Source organism: Phoca vitulina, unplaced genomic scaffold, assembly GCF_004348235.1.
Source record: "Phoca vitulina isolate PV1807 unplaced genomic scaffold, GSC_HSeal_1.0 scaffold55, whole genome shotgun sequence".
NCBI classification, from domain to species: domain Eukaryota; kingdom Metazoa; phylum Chordata; class Mammalia; order Carnivora; family Phocidae; genus Phoca; species Phoca vitulina.
In genome coordinates, this window is record NW_022589758.1 from 7,970,062 (window position 1) to 7,984,959 (window position 14,898).

At 42.9% G+C, this 14,898-nt stretch overlaps 1 protein-coding gene and 1 non-coding gene across 2 annotated transcripts in view; one reads left to right on the plus strand and one right to left on the minus strand.

Moving 5' to 3' along the window:
- SMS (spermine synthase) overlaps positions 1-10,467 on the plus strand; it is a 48,402-nt gene extending 37,935 nt beyond the window's left edge. Inside the window, exons 8-11 of the mRNA XM_032389603.1 lie at positions 2,078-2,192; positions 3,002-3,081; positions 8,393-8,508; positions 9,948-10,467. Of these exons, the coding sequence (XP_032245494.1) occupies positions 2,078-2,192; positions 3,002-3,081; positions 8,393-8,508; positions 9,948-9,987 (351 nt within the window). The 3' untranslated portion in view covers positions 9,988-10,467. The remainder of the gene's footprint in view (positions 1-2,077; positions 2,193-3,001; positions 3,082-8,392; positions 8,509-9,947) is intronic.
- LOC116622927 lies at positions 1,520-1,626 on the minus strand. The gene has a single exon (XR_004297641.1). It is a non-coding gene; the product is annotated as a U6 spliceosomal RNA (small nuclear RNA).
- Positions 10,468-14,898: the final 4,431 nt, after the last annotated feature.

Here is a 14,898-nt window from a genome sequence, read left to right on the forward strand (position 1 = left end):
TAACAAGATGCTCACCTCTGTTAGTGGCCCAGCAAGTTCGTGTGAAAACATTAGCAAGGGACCTGACAAAATAGAAAGAGGGACAATATCCAGGCAACAGGTGCTTGCATGCATTGCTAGTTGGGAGTGTGAATTGCCATCTAAACTATAAAAACTAAAATGGACATGCCTTTGGTCTCAGCAACCCAGTGTTTGAATGTCTGGCCTACGAGGAGGCTAAAGAGTAGTACATTTTTTATGGAATGATATAATTTAAAAAAAATACCATTACCCTTCAAAAAAAATCTATCCTTACCTAGAACGATGTTAGATGAAAATTTTTAAGTTCAGAATGTGTGTGATCCTAGTTCTAAAAAAGAACAGCATATGTGTTTATGTGAGAATGTGTGTTGGTAAGAGTATATGAGCATAGGAGAACACTGAGCATATCCCACAGGATTGATTAGTGTCTTCTAGATCGTTTTGTGGTTGTACTTAGATGATGCATTAAGTGAAGCAGGTTCTAAAACAGTAGGGCTGTAAGATCAGCTTCTTAAAATTGTGAGTGAGGATCTGTGTAAGAACATTCAGAGGAAAAATTCTAGAATAGGTTATTTTAGGGAATTTTGACAAACTTCTGACTTGTATGAATTTGTTTTTCATGAGTGTATTTTGTAACTAGAAAAGTAGAAGACAAGGAGAGTAACTCCTGCTAGTTTGTTGCCTACAGCCAGATGGGTCCCCAGCATGTAGCTTCAGTACTTCAAAGATTAAGGCAAGCCCCAAACTGAGTTCCTATACAGTTGACCCTTGAACAACATGGGGGTTTGGGGTGCTGACCCCCCACACAGTCAAAAATCTGCATATAACTTTTGACTCCCCCAAAACTTAACTAGTAACATAGTGTTGACTGGAGGTCTTACCAAGAACATAGTCAAATTAACACATTTTGTATTTTATATGTGTTATGTACTGTATTCGTACAATAAAGTAAGCTAGAGAAAAGAAAATGTGATTAAGAAAATCATAAGGAAGAGAAAATACTTTTACAATGTTGTACTGTATTAGGAGAAAAAAAAAAACAACTGCGAATAAGTGGACCCAGACGGTTCAAACCCACGTTGTTCAAGGATAAATGTGTTTACTGCACAGGATCTGTTCGAGAATTCCAACTCTTAACTGCTGTACTTGTTAGTAATTGTGATTGTGGGAGTTGGTATTTCTTACACGGTTGTATTACCAACAGTACTCAAAGTGGTTAAAAAAATGAAAAACTGTAGGTTAATAGTTCGAGGTGAGATGCAAAAAATCAATAGACAATGAAGTCATTCAGTGCCTAGCATAAAAGAAAAACTAAAAGTAGAGGAAAATAGAGACAGTAGTAGGAGAGGCAATACAGATTAGAGTTAAAAGTGTGAACTTGGCCTTCATATAGATCTAGGCGTACTTCTTGGCTTTGTTTCTTATTGGGTGCCTTTGGGCAAGCTACATAACCCCTACCCCCTTTCCCTCCCTTTCTCCCTCCCTCACTCTGTCTCTCAAAAGTATGGAATGCTTCAGGAATTTGTGTTTCATCCTTGTGCAGAGGCCATGCTCATCTTCCCTGTATCATTCCAATTTTAGTATGTGTGCAGCCGAAGAAAACACTACATAATCTCTTTTTTTTTTAAGAGAGGGAGGGGTGGAGGGGTAGAGGGAAGAGAGAGACTCTTAAGCAGGCTTCATGCCTCTCCCAGCACGGAGGCCGAGGTGAGGCTCGAACCCACAACCCTGAGATCATGACCTGAGCCGAAATCAAGAGTCAGACCCTCAACCGACTGAGCTACCCAGGCGCCCCTACGTAACCTCGCAACTTGGTTTTTCCATTTGTACACTGTGGATACTGATGGTACCTGTAGATTTGTTGCTTAGATTAAATGAGAAGGCAGACAAAGCCTCTAGCAGGCACTGAATTGTCGCTGTTAAGAGGCATGGATGGAAGTCATTTTTGTTTGGATCCCAGCAGCAGTTTGCATTTTCCTCCCTCCTCTACGAGGCTTTAAATATTTCCACCCACATGCGTCAGCTCACGTGCATCTATTCCTCTTTTCTTTGGAAGGTTCTAATAGAAGACTGTATTCCAGTACTGAAGAGGTACGCCAAAGAAGGGAGAGAGTTTGATTATGTGATTAATGATTTGACAGCCGTTCCAATCTCCACATCTCCAGAAGAAGGTAGGTTCTGTTTTTTCTTATATAACCAAGATAATGTTCATGAAAATGTTTTACTTGGCGCATTGTGAGAATGGAAGGATCTCAGAGCTTGTCTCCTTAATTGGTTCCTTAATTTTTTCAAGGTCGTTCAGCTGAGGCCCACAGTGGAAAAGATGGCTGGATTTCAGTCACTGAATGAGCAAATTTACTCAGTCGTTGGAGAGAAACATTACATAAAATGACTCACAATTACATCATTGAGAAATTAGCTTGTTTGAGAATTTATTTCTTTTATGTGATTTTTAACCTGTACTGGGACAAACTGGTGAGCTTTCTCTGCAACACCAGAGATAATTCCCCATTCTCAAACCACACGCTCAAACCACACGCTCCAAATCAACTGCTGGTGTGGCATTTCGGTGTTAGTGTTTTTTTCCTATAATCTTGCCTTCCTGCTGAGCTGGCAGACTGAGTCCCCACGTGATGACTCTTGGTGTTTCTCTCTTGGGATGTCGCTGCTTCCCCCTTAAGCTGTTGTCTTTCAGATTTCAGCCACTGCCTTTTTGGTTAAATCTTTATTGGTATCGTTAAAGCAGTGCTAAGCACATGAATATTTGCTTTTGACCTTGCTTGAGTATGTGCACGTGTGTGCAGGACACCCAAAAACGACAGTAAATTTTCATGAATGAGCTCTTGAATATTGGGTCTTAAGCTCTTGGCTATTTCTTTCTTTTTTGGGTATTGTTGTGGATATTTGACTTGTTAGATGTTGTTTCTGATGAATGCAAACCTATATTTTATATAACTTAAAATTTTTTTTTAACATCCAGATTCCACATGGGAGTTTCTCAGACTGATTCTTGACCTCTCAATGAAAGTACTGAAACAGGATGGGAAATACTTTACACAGGTAGACTACTTAATTGTTTTTTCCCAAAACTCCCAATGAGAATTGTATATTTTGAAATTTGCATGTATTTTATTGAAATTTATATCTGTTAAGGATAGAACGTCGTAACTGAATTATGTTCTTTCAAGCAGTAGCTTATAAATAGCTGACCTGTCATCTCTTGGGAATTCATGAGTCCGTGCGTGTCCCCCTTGCCCACTGTCCGATTGAGCAACCTTGGGCTCTGGCTGTAGTATGCGCTGCTGCCACCAGATGGAGACACAGATTGGGATTGGGGTTTTTTTTGACTTCTCGCTCTTCTCACGCTCTAGGAGAGTCTTCATTGGAAAGCCAATTTATCAACCTAAGTTTCATAAACTGCTTTGCCTGTAGTATGAGCTCCTACCACCAGGTGGAAGCAAATTGTTTGTTTCTCATTCTCTATGGGATTCTTAAATTTAAAAGAAAGCTTAAAGTTTGTATATCTTGTTATGTAAAATATATATTACATATATATAACCTACTAAAGCCCTGAAGAAAATTCTGAAGATGATCTGAGTCTCTTTACTTGGTACAACAATCCCTTGATTCATAAGCAGAAGATAAACATTTACTTGGGTGGTATTGCACTATGGTCCCTGTAATTCTTCTTGTTTTGTTTTTTTTTAAAGATTTCATTTATTTATTTGACAGAGAGATAGAGAGAGAGCACAAGTAGGCAGAGTGGCAGGCAGAGGGAGAGGGAGAAGCAGGCTTCCCGTGGAGCAGGGAGCCCGATGCTGGGCTCAGTCGCAGGACCCTGGGATCATGACCTGAGCCAAAGGCAGACGCCTAACGACTGAGCCACCCAGGCGCCCCGGTCCCTGTAATTCTTAAAGTGCTTTCGGTAGACCTCCCCCACCCCTTTAAAAAGCATTAGTATATTTATGTCAAAAACTAGTAGAGAGGTCTTAACTTTATTCTTCCAAGGAGGCATTTTAATGCAGGCCCGGGGGAGTTGATGGGATCTGAGATTAATAATGCTGAAAACAACTTGGCAACTCTAAGAGACACCTTGATTTGGTGTTCAGTCCATCCTGTTTTCCTTCTTTTCTCCCTGCACGAAGACACCACCGCCCCCATGGTGATTAATCCTAGGCCTTGCACTTGGTGAAAATACTGGGAAGCTTCGAGGGAAACCGACAACTGTTTATGAATGGATTTTTTTGGCCTGATGTTTAGAAATGATTTTTTTTTAACACATTCTAGAAAGCAGGGGTCTGCAAACTATGGGCCAAATCTCCCCTACTGCTTGTTTTGATAAGATTTTCTTGGCAGACAGCCACACCCATTCATGACATTTTACCTTTGGCTGCTCTCATGCTATAGGGGCAGCATTGAGTAGTTGTGGTGAGGACTGTGTGATCTGCATAGCCTAAACAATTTCAGTCTGGTCCTTGACAGAAGTTTGCAGACCCATGCTTTATAGGAAGTCTATATGGGGAGGGCTTCAAAGAGCTGCGCTGTGGAGCGGGTGGGAATTGAGCTGGCTCTGGTGGGCCCGGTGGGTTTGAATCCAAGGAAGATCGGCTTTTAAGAGATTAGAAGAGACAGGTCCTGGGACTTGACCTCCCTCCCTTCTCTTCCCCACTTCCCACTAAGAAAAACCCTAGAGGTTCTTTGATACAAAATTATGTATGTGGCATTCTTGTAAATGATTATGCTAAATACCAACCCCCCTCACTTGAGAAGTGGACGTTACTAGTACCCTCGCTTGGCATATCCACATTCCTCCCTAATTCCTGTTCACCTTCCAGAAGGTAACCCATTTCTTTTTTATTCCCGTATTCTTCTTTTTCTTTCTTTCTTTTTTTTTAAGTAAACTCTGTGCCCAATGTGGGGCTCAAACTCATGACTGCAAGATCAAGAGTCACACACTCTCCTGAGTGAGCCAGCCAGGAGCCCCCTTGTACTTTTCTTTTTTTTTTTTAAAGATTTTATTTATTTATTTGACAGAGAGAGACACAGCGAGAGAAGGAACACAGCAGGGGGGAGTGGGAGAGGGAGAAGCAAGCTTCCCGCGGAGCAGGGAGCCCGATGCGGGGCTTGATCCCAGGACCCTGGGATCATGACCTGAGCCGAAGGCAGACACCTAACGACTGAGCCACCCAGGGGCCCCTGTACTTTTCTTTATAGATGTTTCACATATGTGTAATTTCCTAAATCATTATATTGTTTACCTTGCTTTTGAACTTGTTAAGAATGTATTCTTCTGGACCTGTTATTTTTTTTTTACATTACAGAAATCTTATGCTGCTAACTGTAAAATTTAAAAGATAAAAACAGGTGCCTGGGTGTCTCAGTCGGTTAAGTGTCGACGCTTTTTTTTTTTTTTTTTAAGATTTATTTTTTGAGAGAGAGAGAGCACGAGTGGGAGGGGCAGAGGGAGAGGGAGAGAATCTCAGGCAGACTCCCTGCTGCGCACAGAGCCTGGCGCAGGGCTCGATCTTACGACCCTGAGATCATGACCTGAGCCTAAGTCAAGAGTCAGATGCTTAACCGACTGTGCCACCCAGGCACCCCACGTGTCTTACTCTTGATTTTGACTCAGGTTGAGCTCCACGTCGGGCTGCGCACTGGGTGTAGAACCTACTTGGGATTCTCCCCCTCTGCGCCATCCACCCCCATGCTCTCTCTAAAAAAAATAATAATAAAAAATAAAAACAGTACAGAAATCTATAAAGTAAAAAAGCAAGTGTCACCTACCCACACGTAACATGGGGCAAGGAAAACTTTGACCAAACTACTGAATTGGTATTCACCTGTTAGAATGCCTTCCCCTCCAGTGATTCCCTTCCCATCCTTAAGAGGTATTTAATTCTCTGCTATTGGGTTTTTGTTCTGCATCTCCAATGTCTTTTTTTTTTTTTTTTTGTCCATTGAGACATTTTATTTGCACATATGTATTACATCCCTAGAAAAAGAATCCCAGGATTTTCCCTCCTGTGTGTTTTCATCTTGCTTCTTATGGTCCATGATGCCAGCTGAGGGTGTCAGTACAGTGAAACCAAACTGGTGCGGCGGGAGCAGATTCTTCTGCCATTTTTCTAGATCTTTGAGTTGTACATCAGATCTGGGGCCGATGACTCCACACTTGTTTCACCTGCCCGTGAGGTTCACAACAGTGTTCCCAGCTCTGTGATCATCAGTGATTTCAGATTCACCAATGTAACCGTGCTAAAATGATAAGCCCTACCCCACACCTACGGAATGAAAATCACTTGTGAGTCACATGCACATCACAGTGAGAAACCAGACATTGACTTTGGAGCCTGGCTTATTAAGTACCTGGCGTTTGCCTCTCTTCTCAGCATTGTTAGTGCTCTTGAGAACATCTGCCAGGACATTCATGTGCACCGTTACGGCAGCAAAGATCCAATATGTCTCTCTTAAGAAAAGAAAGAAATGTATTTCCATTTAAAAACACAGGAAAGTAAAATGTATCACATTACTTTTTTTGGGTAGGTCTCCATTTGTGGTGAGGTTTTTTCCTTTCTTTTTTTAAACTGCTTTTTGACAATGTTGAGGAAGAACAAATTGAAACTTTCCTATATCCTTACCACATTCTCAGTAATGACGTCCTCCCATATGACCTCAATAAAGAGAGTGTGGTGTCAATTTTAAGATGGCAAGAAAAACCATTGAACTGTGCACCTAGGTGGCATTTTCCATTCTATAGCTTCCCCAGTGGTGATGTGTTCTAAAAACATCCAGGCAGTGTTTTCTATTTGTGAACCTTAAATTACACGTGTGGTGTTTATATACTCTCATGGTGAACTTGATCTTGAAACCAAATTATATACTGGCCAAGGGCACTTTGGCCAAATCCCACTGCAGGACCCTAGATGATGGGTTACTAAACAGGCTGGCACTGAAGGACGATGTCATGCTGAGCGAATGTGCTAAGTTAAAACCACTGAGGGTAGCTCTCAGAATAGTTCTTTTTGCCCACTTGCCTGTGGCTGGTTGGTTGGTTTCGAAATGCCCTCCGTGGGGATGCTTACATCACAGGATGCCTTCATTTGTAAATGATTTTCATTTTACATTGTACTTGGCTGTTCTGAGGCTCATTGATAGTGAAGTTGTTAAGAAGAAATAGAATCAGCACATATATTCAGTAGTCTTCAGAATGTTAAGAACTTCAGAGGTTAAAAGGAAATAGATGGTATTAAGTACCCATTATGAAAAGCCCTTGGGGGAAATTGTGCTAAAATGATAAGCCCTATCCCACACCTACGGAATGAAAATCACTTGTGATTCACATGCACATTACAGATTAAGAAGCTTTGCTTTAGGGGCGCCTGGCTGGCTCAGTCAGTGGAACGTGGGACTCTTGATCTTGGGGACCTGAGTTTGAGCCCCACGTTGGGCGGAGAGATGACTTTACAAAAATAAAAAAGCCGCAGCAGCACTGCCCTGGAGCTACGCAGATGCTGCACCCATAGCTCTGCTCGGTTCTTGGCCTGCATTTCATTCACCCTTTTTTCCTTCGTGGTCACAGAGCGGCTGCTGCAGCTTCCAATGTCCCCTCTAGGTTCTAGGCAGGAAGTAAGTGAAGAGGCGGGTCACTCTGTTTATCCTTGGTTGTCCGGAAGCAGAAACCTTCCCGGTCGCCCCCCTCCCCCCCCCAACTTCGCTGTCTCTCCCTGACTGCTCCTGGCTGCTGGGGGGAGCTGAAAAAGTGGTGGCAAGAAAGGGAGAAAAATTAGAACAATGAAGTCAGGAGAAGATGTTTGATAAGGAGTGGAATTGCGGGCTAGCCTTAGTCCATATATTCTGAATAAACTTTTGTTCTCATAAGCCTGCAAATCACATATCTGGGGGAAAGCATGGAGATGGGAATATAGTTCTGTGTCATTGTCTTAGATTAGGGTTGTAGTTTTAAGCCCTTCTGGAAATCGAGAACATTATCGTTCTGATACTTCATTCTCAACACCGTGGTGACGACTGGGCAAACATTTTGAATGGCGATGTGTATGAACCTTTGCTAATTGTGTGGTGTTGATACAATGGCTGCATTACTAGTGAGAAAGTGGTCTCCCTGCTTTCTGTCGCTTCAGACTCTGAATAATTTGAAATGGCTTGGTAAATGAGGTAGAAGAATAATGAGCTAATGGATCTATAAGTAGAACTGGATGCAATTTGTCAAAGTACAGAAGCCTTATCTCATTTTCAAAGATGAACTTTCATCTAAAGCTAAAATTGTTTTCATTTATTAGAGACCTTCAAATGAGCGGGGGGCCCTCAGTGAGACTCAAGAATCCCATTGTTTGCTTTTCTTTCTTTGATTTAGGGTAACTGTGTCAATTTGACAGAAGCCTTGTCGCTCTATGAAGAACAGCTCGGGCGCCTGTATTGTCCTGTGGAATTCTCAAAGGAGATCGTCTGTGTTCCTTCATACTTGGAATTGTATCCTTAGACCAAAACACTGTGTTGTCAGATCACAACACCCAAGTAAATCCCATGCCACTTCAACATTTGAATCCAATAATAAATGGGATTCGCTCTTTACTCCATAAGGCCATGGTATTCCAATGTGGCTGCACATTGGAATTTCCTGAAACTTTAAAACAATACTGATTTCTGGGTCCCACCCTCAGCTTCTGGGGCATGGCCTACCATAGCTCCCCAGGTAGTTCTACTGAGTAAGCCCCGCTGGTTCTCAAGCCCCACCCATCAGAGGCTGGAGCCAAGGCTTGGGCAGCCATCTTAACCGGCCTGCCTGGAGACTGATGTGCATCTAAAGCTTCAGAAGCCCTAGTCGAAAGCACCCCTGAGCTGCAGCAGGCAAAAAGAATGAATATGCTCATTCTGCTTTTATATTAAAATTAACCCCACTTTAATACTAGTTTCTACACTTCACTTGATCCTGATTTGCACTAGAAACCACGAGCTAAAAATAATGCTGGGGATTGCAGAGTTAATGTTGGTGTTCTTCATTAGTTCCCCTTAGTGAAGTTAGTCCAGAGAAATAAAGGAACCCAGAGAAAAACCAGAGTGAGGATTGTCAGTGGAAATTTAAAATGCTTTTCTTTCTCCTAAAAGGCGGACTCTGGTCAACAGATATAAAAACTTCCTTATCTGAGGTGGCCAAGTCCAGTTTCCTGTCACAGCAGTCTGCGTTGCTGTCTAGGATCCTGTGACTACTAGGCCCTCAGGGAAGTCCTTGCCTGCAAGCCCCCGGCAGCCTCTGACAGAGACACAGGCCCTAGGAAGCCCCCTAGATCCCCCTGGAAGGAGGGGAGCGGTCTGTCTGTGGGGCAGCCATTTTCTTCCATGGCCTGAGGAGATCCTTGACCTCCCCCTCACCCCCCAGCCGTCCACCTTCATCGTGGCTTCCTTTTGGAGCATTTTTTACAGTCAGATCTGTTTATATATTGAGAGACTGTAGAAATCATTTGATAACAATTGGAGAAAAGGCTTCTGCCCTCTGGCTCCCCTCCATCCTTCCGTCTTTTTCTCTTCCTCTCTCACCCTCCCTCTCATTTTCCCACCCCTGTTGCCCTCCCCCACCCTCCCAATCTCTCACTTCCCTCCCACCCTTCCTTGTCCTACTGATGCCCTAAAACATCTTAAAACCTAGGAAGCAGTAGCATTACCGGAGGGAATATTTGCATGCCTTTAGCCTTTTCTCCACTTTGCTCCCTTCACCCCACTGGCGTCCTGGTCGCAGGTGAGAGGCGTTCAGGCCGTAAAGTGGCCTTGGTAAGAGGCCTTAATGCTCATCGCCGCAATGCTTCGAGCCATGAAACTCATCCGTCTTCCAATTTGTAGGCCAGCAAACAAATTTTAAGTGCTGCCTGTTCTTCTTTGACTTACCTGCTCTTATTCCTTGACTCCCTGTCCAGGTGGGTATTTTACACTGTTTGGAAGAAAGCTAAACCTTGAAGACCAATCTCTCCTAATCACGTGTGCTGCAAATAGCCTTCCTGACCTTCACATGCTGTACATGACATCGAAATGAGTCAGGCAATTGATTGTGATTTCCTTCAAGTTTTCTTTTTTTAATTATTATTTTTAATTTAAACAAAGCAAATGGAAAATGTATATTTTGATGCGCTAGGGTGTTAATTTTTTTGAAAGTCAGCTGAAGGATGATTAGACAGCACAGCGAAGGCTGCTAAATGCACTGAACCCCTAGAATGTGATTTTTGTTACTTTTGTGTGTGTGTGTGGGCTTTTTGTTTTTGTTTTGGTAGACTTTGAATTTGGTTGTTTGGAGGAATGAACATCATTGTTTTGTTCTGGAGGGAAGTTCTTTGATGGTGTTTTTTTCCCCCAAAATTGACTTAGCTATTAAAATTTGGTGCTTATAAGAAAGAGTTAAGAAAAAAATGAATAGCAATGCTTCGATTAAAATTATAAATGAGAAATTTCATGTGTTTGTTGTTTTATTTCAGCCAGGTCCCTACTTTCTCACTGCTGATCTCACAGAACAAAGGTGTCTACTGGTCTTTTTTTAGTTCTATTCTATCACTCAGCGCCATTTATCTCTTTATAACGGGATGGCCTTTCGGCCTTTTTTGAACAGTAGTAATGACTTCGTTTACCGCCGTGGTAAATGATACACAACCTATTACATTCACCAGTTCTTCATTATAAAATTGACCCGAGGATAGGAAAAGATTTGGCCTTACTGTAAAGTTGAAAGTCAGAAGCTTATTTCTATTCCCACTCTTAGTGGTGTATTAGATGTGGAAATAAAGATCATTTTGGATTGCTGCAGTGAAACTTTTTAAGATTTTTAGATGCACAGAGATAGGATGCTAGTTTGTGGAGAGACCCGCAACAAGAGAGTGTAAACTCCCCTAAGGAAGGGCAGGCAAGTAGCGGCTTGGTGTAGTGTATACGTGGGTGACAAGCCACATCAAGGGTGGAGATGTAACTGACTGCGATTATTAGACATCACTGCTTATATTGTTTTCATAAAAGGTTTATGCTGTATCAAGGGATTGAGTTCATTTATGGTGAATTTGCAGTAAGCAAAGCATTCAAAATGGAAATACTCAGTGTGTGTTTTGAGATAGAATTAGAGTCAACCCAGAACATCCTTCTTCCCAAGATAGGTTTGTCTGACAGATGTTCTTTTTTTTTAATCATTGTTTTCATTTTTTTTAAGATTTTTATTTTTTAAAGATTTTATTTTATTTTTTATTTGACAGAGACACAGCGAGAGAGGGAACACAAGCAGGGGGAGTGGGAGAGGGAGAAGCAGGCTCCCCGCTGAGCAGGGAGCCCGATGTGGGACTCGATCCCAGGACCCTGGGATCATGACCTGAGCCGAAGGCAGAAGCTTAACGACTGAGCCACCCAGGCGCCCTGGTGGGGTATCTTTTGTTTGTTTGTTCATTTAAAGATTTTTTTTTAAGATTTTATTTATTTATTTGACAGAGAGAGAGAGAGGGAACACAAGCAGGGGGAGTGGGAGAGGGAGAAGCAGGGTCTCGGCTGAGCATGGAGCCCGATTCGGGGTTCGATCCCAGGACGCTGGGATCGTGACCTGAGCCGAAGGCAGACGCCTAACGACTGAGCCACCCAGGCGCCCCTAAGATTTTAAGTAATTTCCACCAACGTGGGGCTTGAACTCATGACCCCAAGATAGATAATTGCATGCTCTACCTACTGAGGCAGCCAGACGCCTCTCTAATGGATATTCTTTAAAAAGTGAGTGCATGCCGACTTTACTTTTTTACTGGATTGGCATGGGAGAAGAAACCGTAACAGAATAAAGGGAGAGTTAGTCATGTTGGAACTAGATCGGCTTTCAGCAAATATTTTTCTTGTGCATAGAGCTTAAAAGCAGCATTGGTGGACATTAAGAATCCTACCTACACCCTCAGACTCTTCTGTAATGCTTTGCAAAGGCTTTGTTTTTGCCTACCGTGTGAGATTCAAAATGGTGGTATTATGACCGTTAGAACACCATTTTAGCTTAACGGAATTGGATTTTTTTTTCCATTTTAGAAAAGAAACTAAGTCTATTTGCTGTCTGGATATGGTGTTACTAATATGTGGGGCATAACTTTATACTTGAAGGCGAGCTTGGTGCCAAGGCCCAAGCCAGTGCTGAGTCTAATGACACACTCGTCCCGCCCAGAGCTGAGAGTTAGAACTGAGGTGGAGCGGGCTGGGCCAGACCATAGAGGATGCATTTGGGAGAGAGTGAGGGGTGCGGTATGGGAGCAAGAAGGAAACGAGATACTTGTTGGGGGTGATGTGGTAGATTCCGACCCTGCTCATTTTTTGTATTGGAGAAAGGATGATGCCTGCTTGTTTTTGAACATCTTTGTAACTGTTAAGGCAAACTGAACTGTGATAGCTAAAAACAACCTCTACTTTTGCTGCATTTTAAGGAAATGTAATACGATCTAAACCATTATTTTACTTTAATGGCTGTTATGCTTTATATGATCTATATATAATCAAACAATATACCATCTTATCATACAGCCATTTTTTTAATTAAAGACAAATACTGGCTATAATAGAAATTCCATTCAACACATGAGCAGATATCAAGAATTGGTTTATTTTTAAAAATGCTGCTTTCTCCTACAAATGTGATTGAATATTTTATGCAATTTTTTTTTTTTAAGTTGAGAGAGCAGAGAGAATCACACGCAGATTCCCTGCTGAGTGCAGAGCCCAATGTGGGGCTCGGTCCCATGACCCTGAGATCATGACCTGAGCCCAGCTCAAAAGTCGGATGCTCAACCGACTGAGCCACCCCGGCGGGCACCCCCTCCCCGGTTTTTATTTTATTATTATTATTTTTAAAGATTTTATTTATGTGACAGAGACACAGCGAGAGAGGGAACACAAGCTGGGAGAGTGAGAGAGGGAGAAGCAGGCTTCCTGCTGAGCAGGGAGCCCGATGTGGGGCTCGAACCCAGGACCCTGAGATCATGACCTGAGCTGAAGGCAGAAGCTCAACCACTGAGCCACCCAGGCGCCCCCCCCCGGTTTTTTTTTTTTTTTTTTTAAAGATTTTATTTATTTATTCATGAGAGACAGAGAGAGAGAGAGAGAGGCAGAGGGAGAAGCAGGCTCCCAAGGAGCAGGGAGCCCGATGCGGGACTCGATCCCAGGACGCTGGGATCATGACCTGAGCCGAAGGCAGACGCTTAACCATCTGAGCCACCCAGGCGCCCACCCCCCCCGGTTTTTAAATGAAGTTTTTTTTATTTGAGAGAGCGAGCTTGGGGAAGGGCAGAGGGAGAGGGTGACTGAATATCTTAAAAACTCCAGTAATGGTGGGCGGAGGAAGGCTGGGTTAACTTTTTACTGGGCTAGAGCAGTGCTGATGTCAAAATAAAACGGTGCCTACTACTTCCGGTGCAGTTGAATAATCACCCCCTTGCTTGCGTTAACTATTACTGAATAGGAGTTTGCGTCTGTCTCGGATGGATGAAATTTGTTCCGTTCCCATGACTCCTGGGATTGGGCACAGGAAGTGTGTGTGTGAGGTCACATGTCCCTGACCTGTATTTGAGCCTCGAGAGCAGCACTCCTCAAAATGTGGTCCTTCGGCCCGTTCTTGGTTTCTAAGCACTTTGTTTACTTCAGCTGAATTTCTCGTTCCTAGCAAGACCTTCTTCAAGAAGCAAGCTGTCTGCTGGTTGACACTACAGCTGTGCTCCTCACCCAGTCTGGAATAACACTTGCTGTGACACTGTTCTAGACGCTGGTTGGGCAGCATTGCTTGACGATAGGAGCCGCTATGTGGCCGTGAAGAAACACTCAGCCTCTTTCTATCACCCTGTTGCTGCGTGTCTTTGTACTAAATAATCTTTTATATTGCTGTGCGTTGGGCTAATAAACCCCTTTTATTTACATTATCTTGCACAGTTTGAAAATAGCTTTGTGAATTCAGTGTTCCTATCACCGAGTGGGCCAGTAGTCAAGATGTGAAATGTGCCTCAGGGGTCCCACAGCTAGTCACGATTTGACTCTGCGTTCCAGCATTCCGAATTGGCTATCTGTAAGCCTACCACAGGGGTTCTTAACCTTTCTTTTTGTACCTTGGACTCCTTTGGCAGCTTGCTGAAACCTGTTTTTTAATACATAAAGTAGATATGATTGATGATGAGGAAACGAGTTATATTGCTTTTTAAAAATTAATGTCAGTATTCGAGCTGTCATAACTTCTTACATAGCTGGATCTTGTGGTGGATCAGATACCATATTTTGGGAGTAGTAATGGACACAAATATTTATAAGACCTGCAGCAAGTGCAATGTGGTTAAGAATGCATCTGATTTCTCTTGTTGACAGAGTCCTAGTTACTGGCAGTACTAATATGGTTTGTTACCTACGTTCGTGCTTAAAGGAAGTGCTACGGCTCCGGTAGAGGTTAGTGCAGGTAAAGATAGAAATGTTTTGCCATTCAAGTTAGGGACACACAGTTCTGTCCATAGGTCCCAGTTTAAGAACCTCTAGCCTACGGTGTTTGCTTCCATTGTTTGATTGTGTTTAGGTGGTGGGGAGGGGTAGCTGGGTCCCTTCACCCTGCTGTCAGAACCTCAAATGAGTGCTGGCAGATCAGTTCCTCTCGGCCAGAACCATTTAAAATCTCAATTACCTACTGCCGTCATTCCACTGATTCGTGCTTTACTCATTATTTCAAAAATGAGAAATAGAACATGGGCAAGAAACAGCCCAGTGCTTTTGGAAAGCTTTTTGAATACTCTTGGATGTGATTTCCCTGGGAAATCCGATGATAAATGTGACTGGACAGGTATGCTTATCTCCTGTATCTGGGGGTCTCGCAGACGCCCTGGCCAGCTCATTAATGCAGAT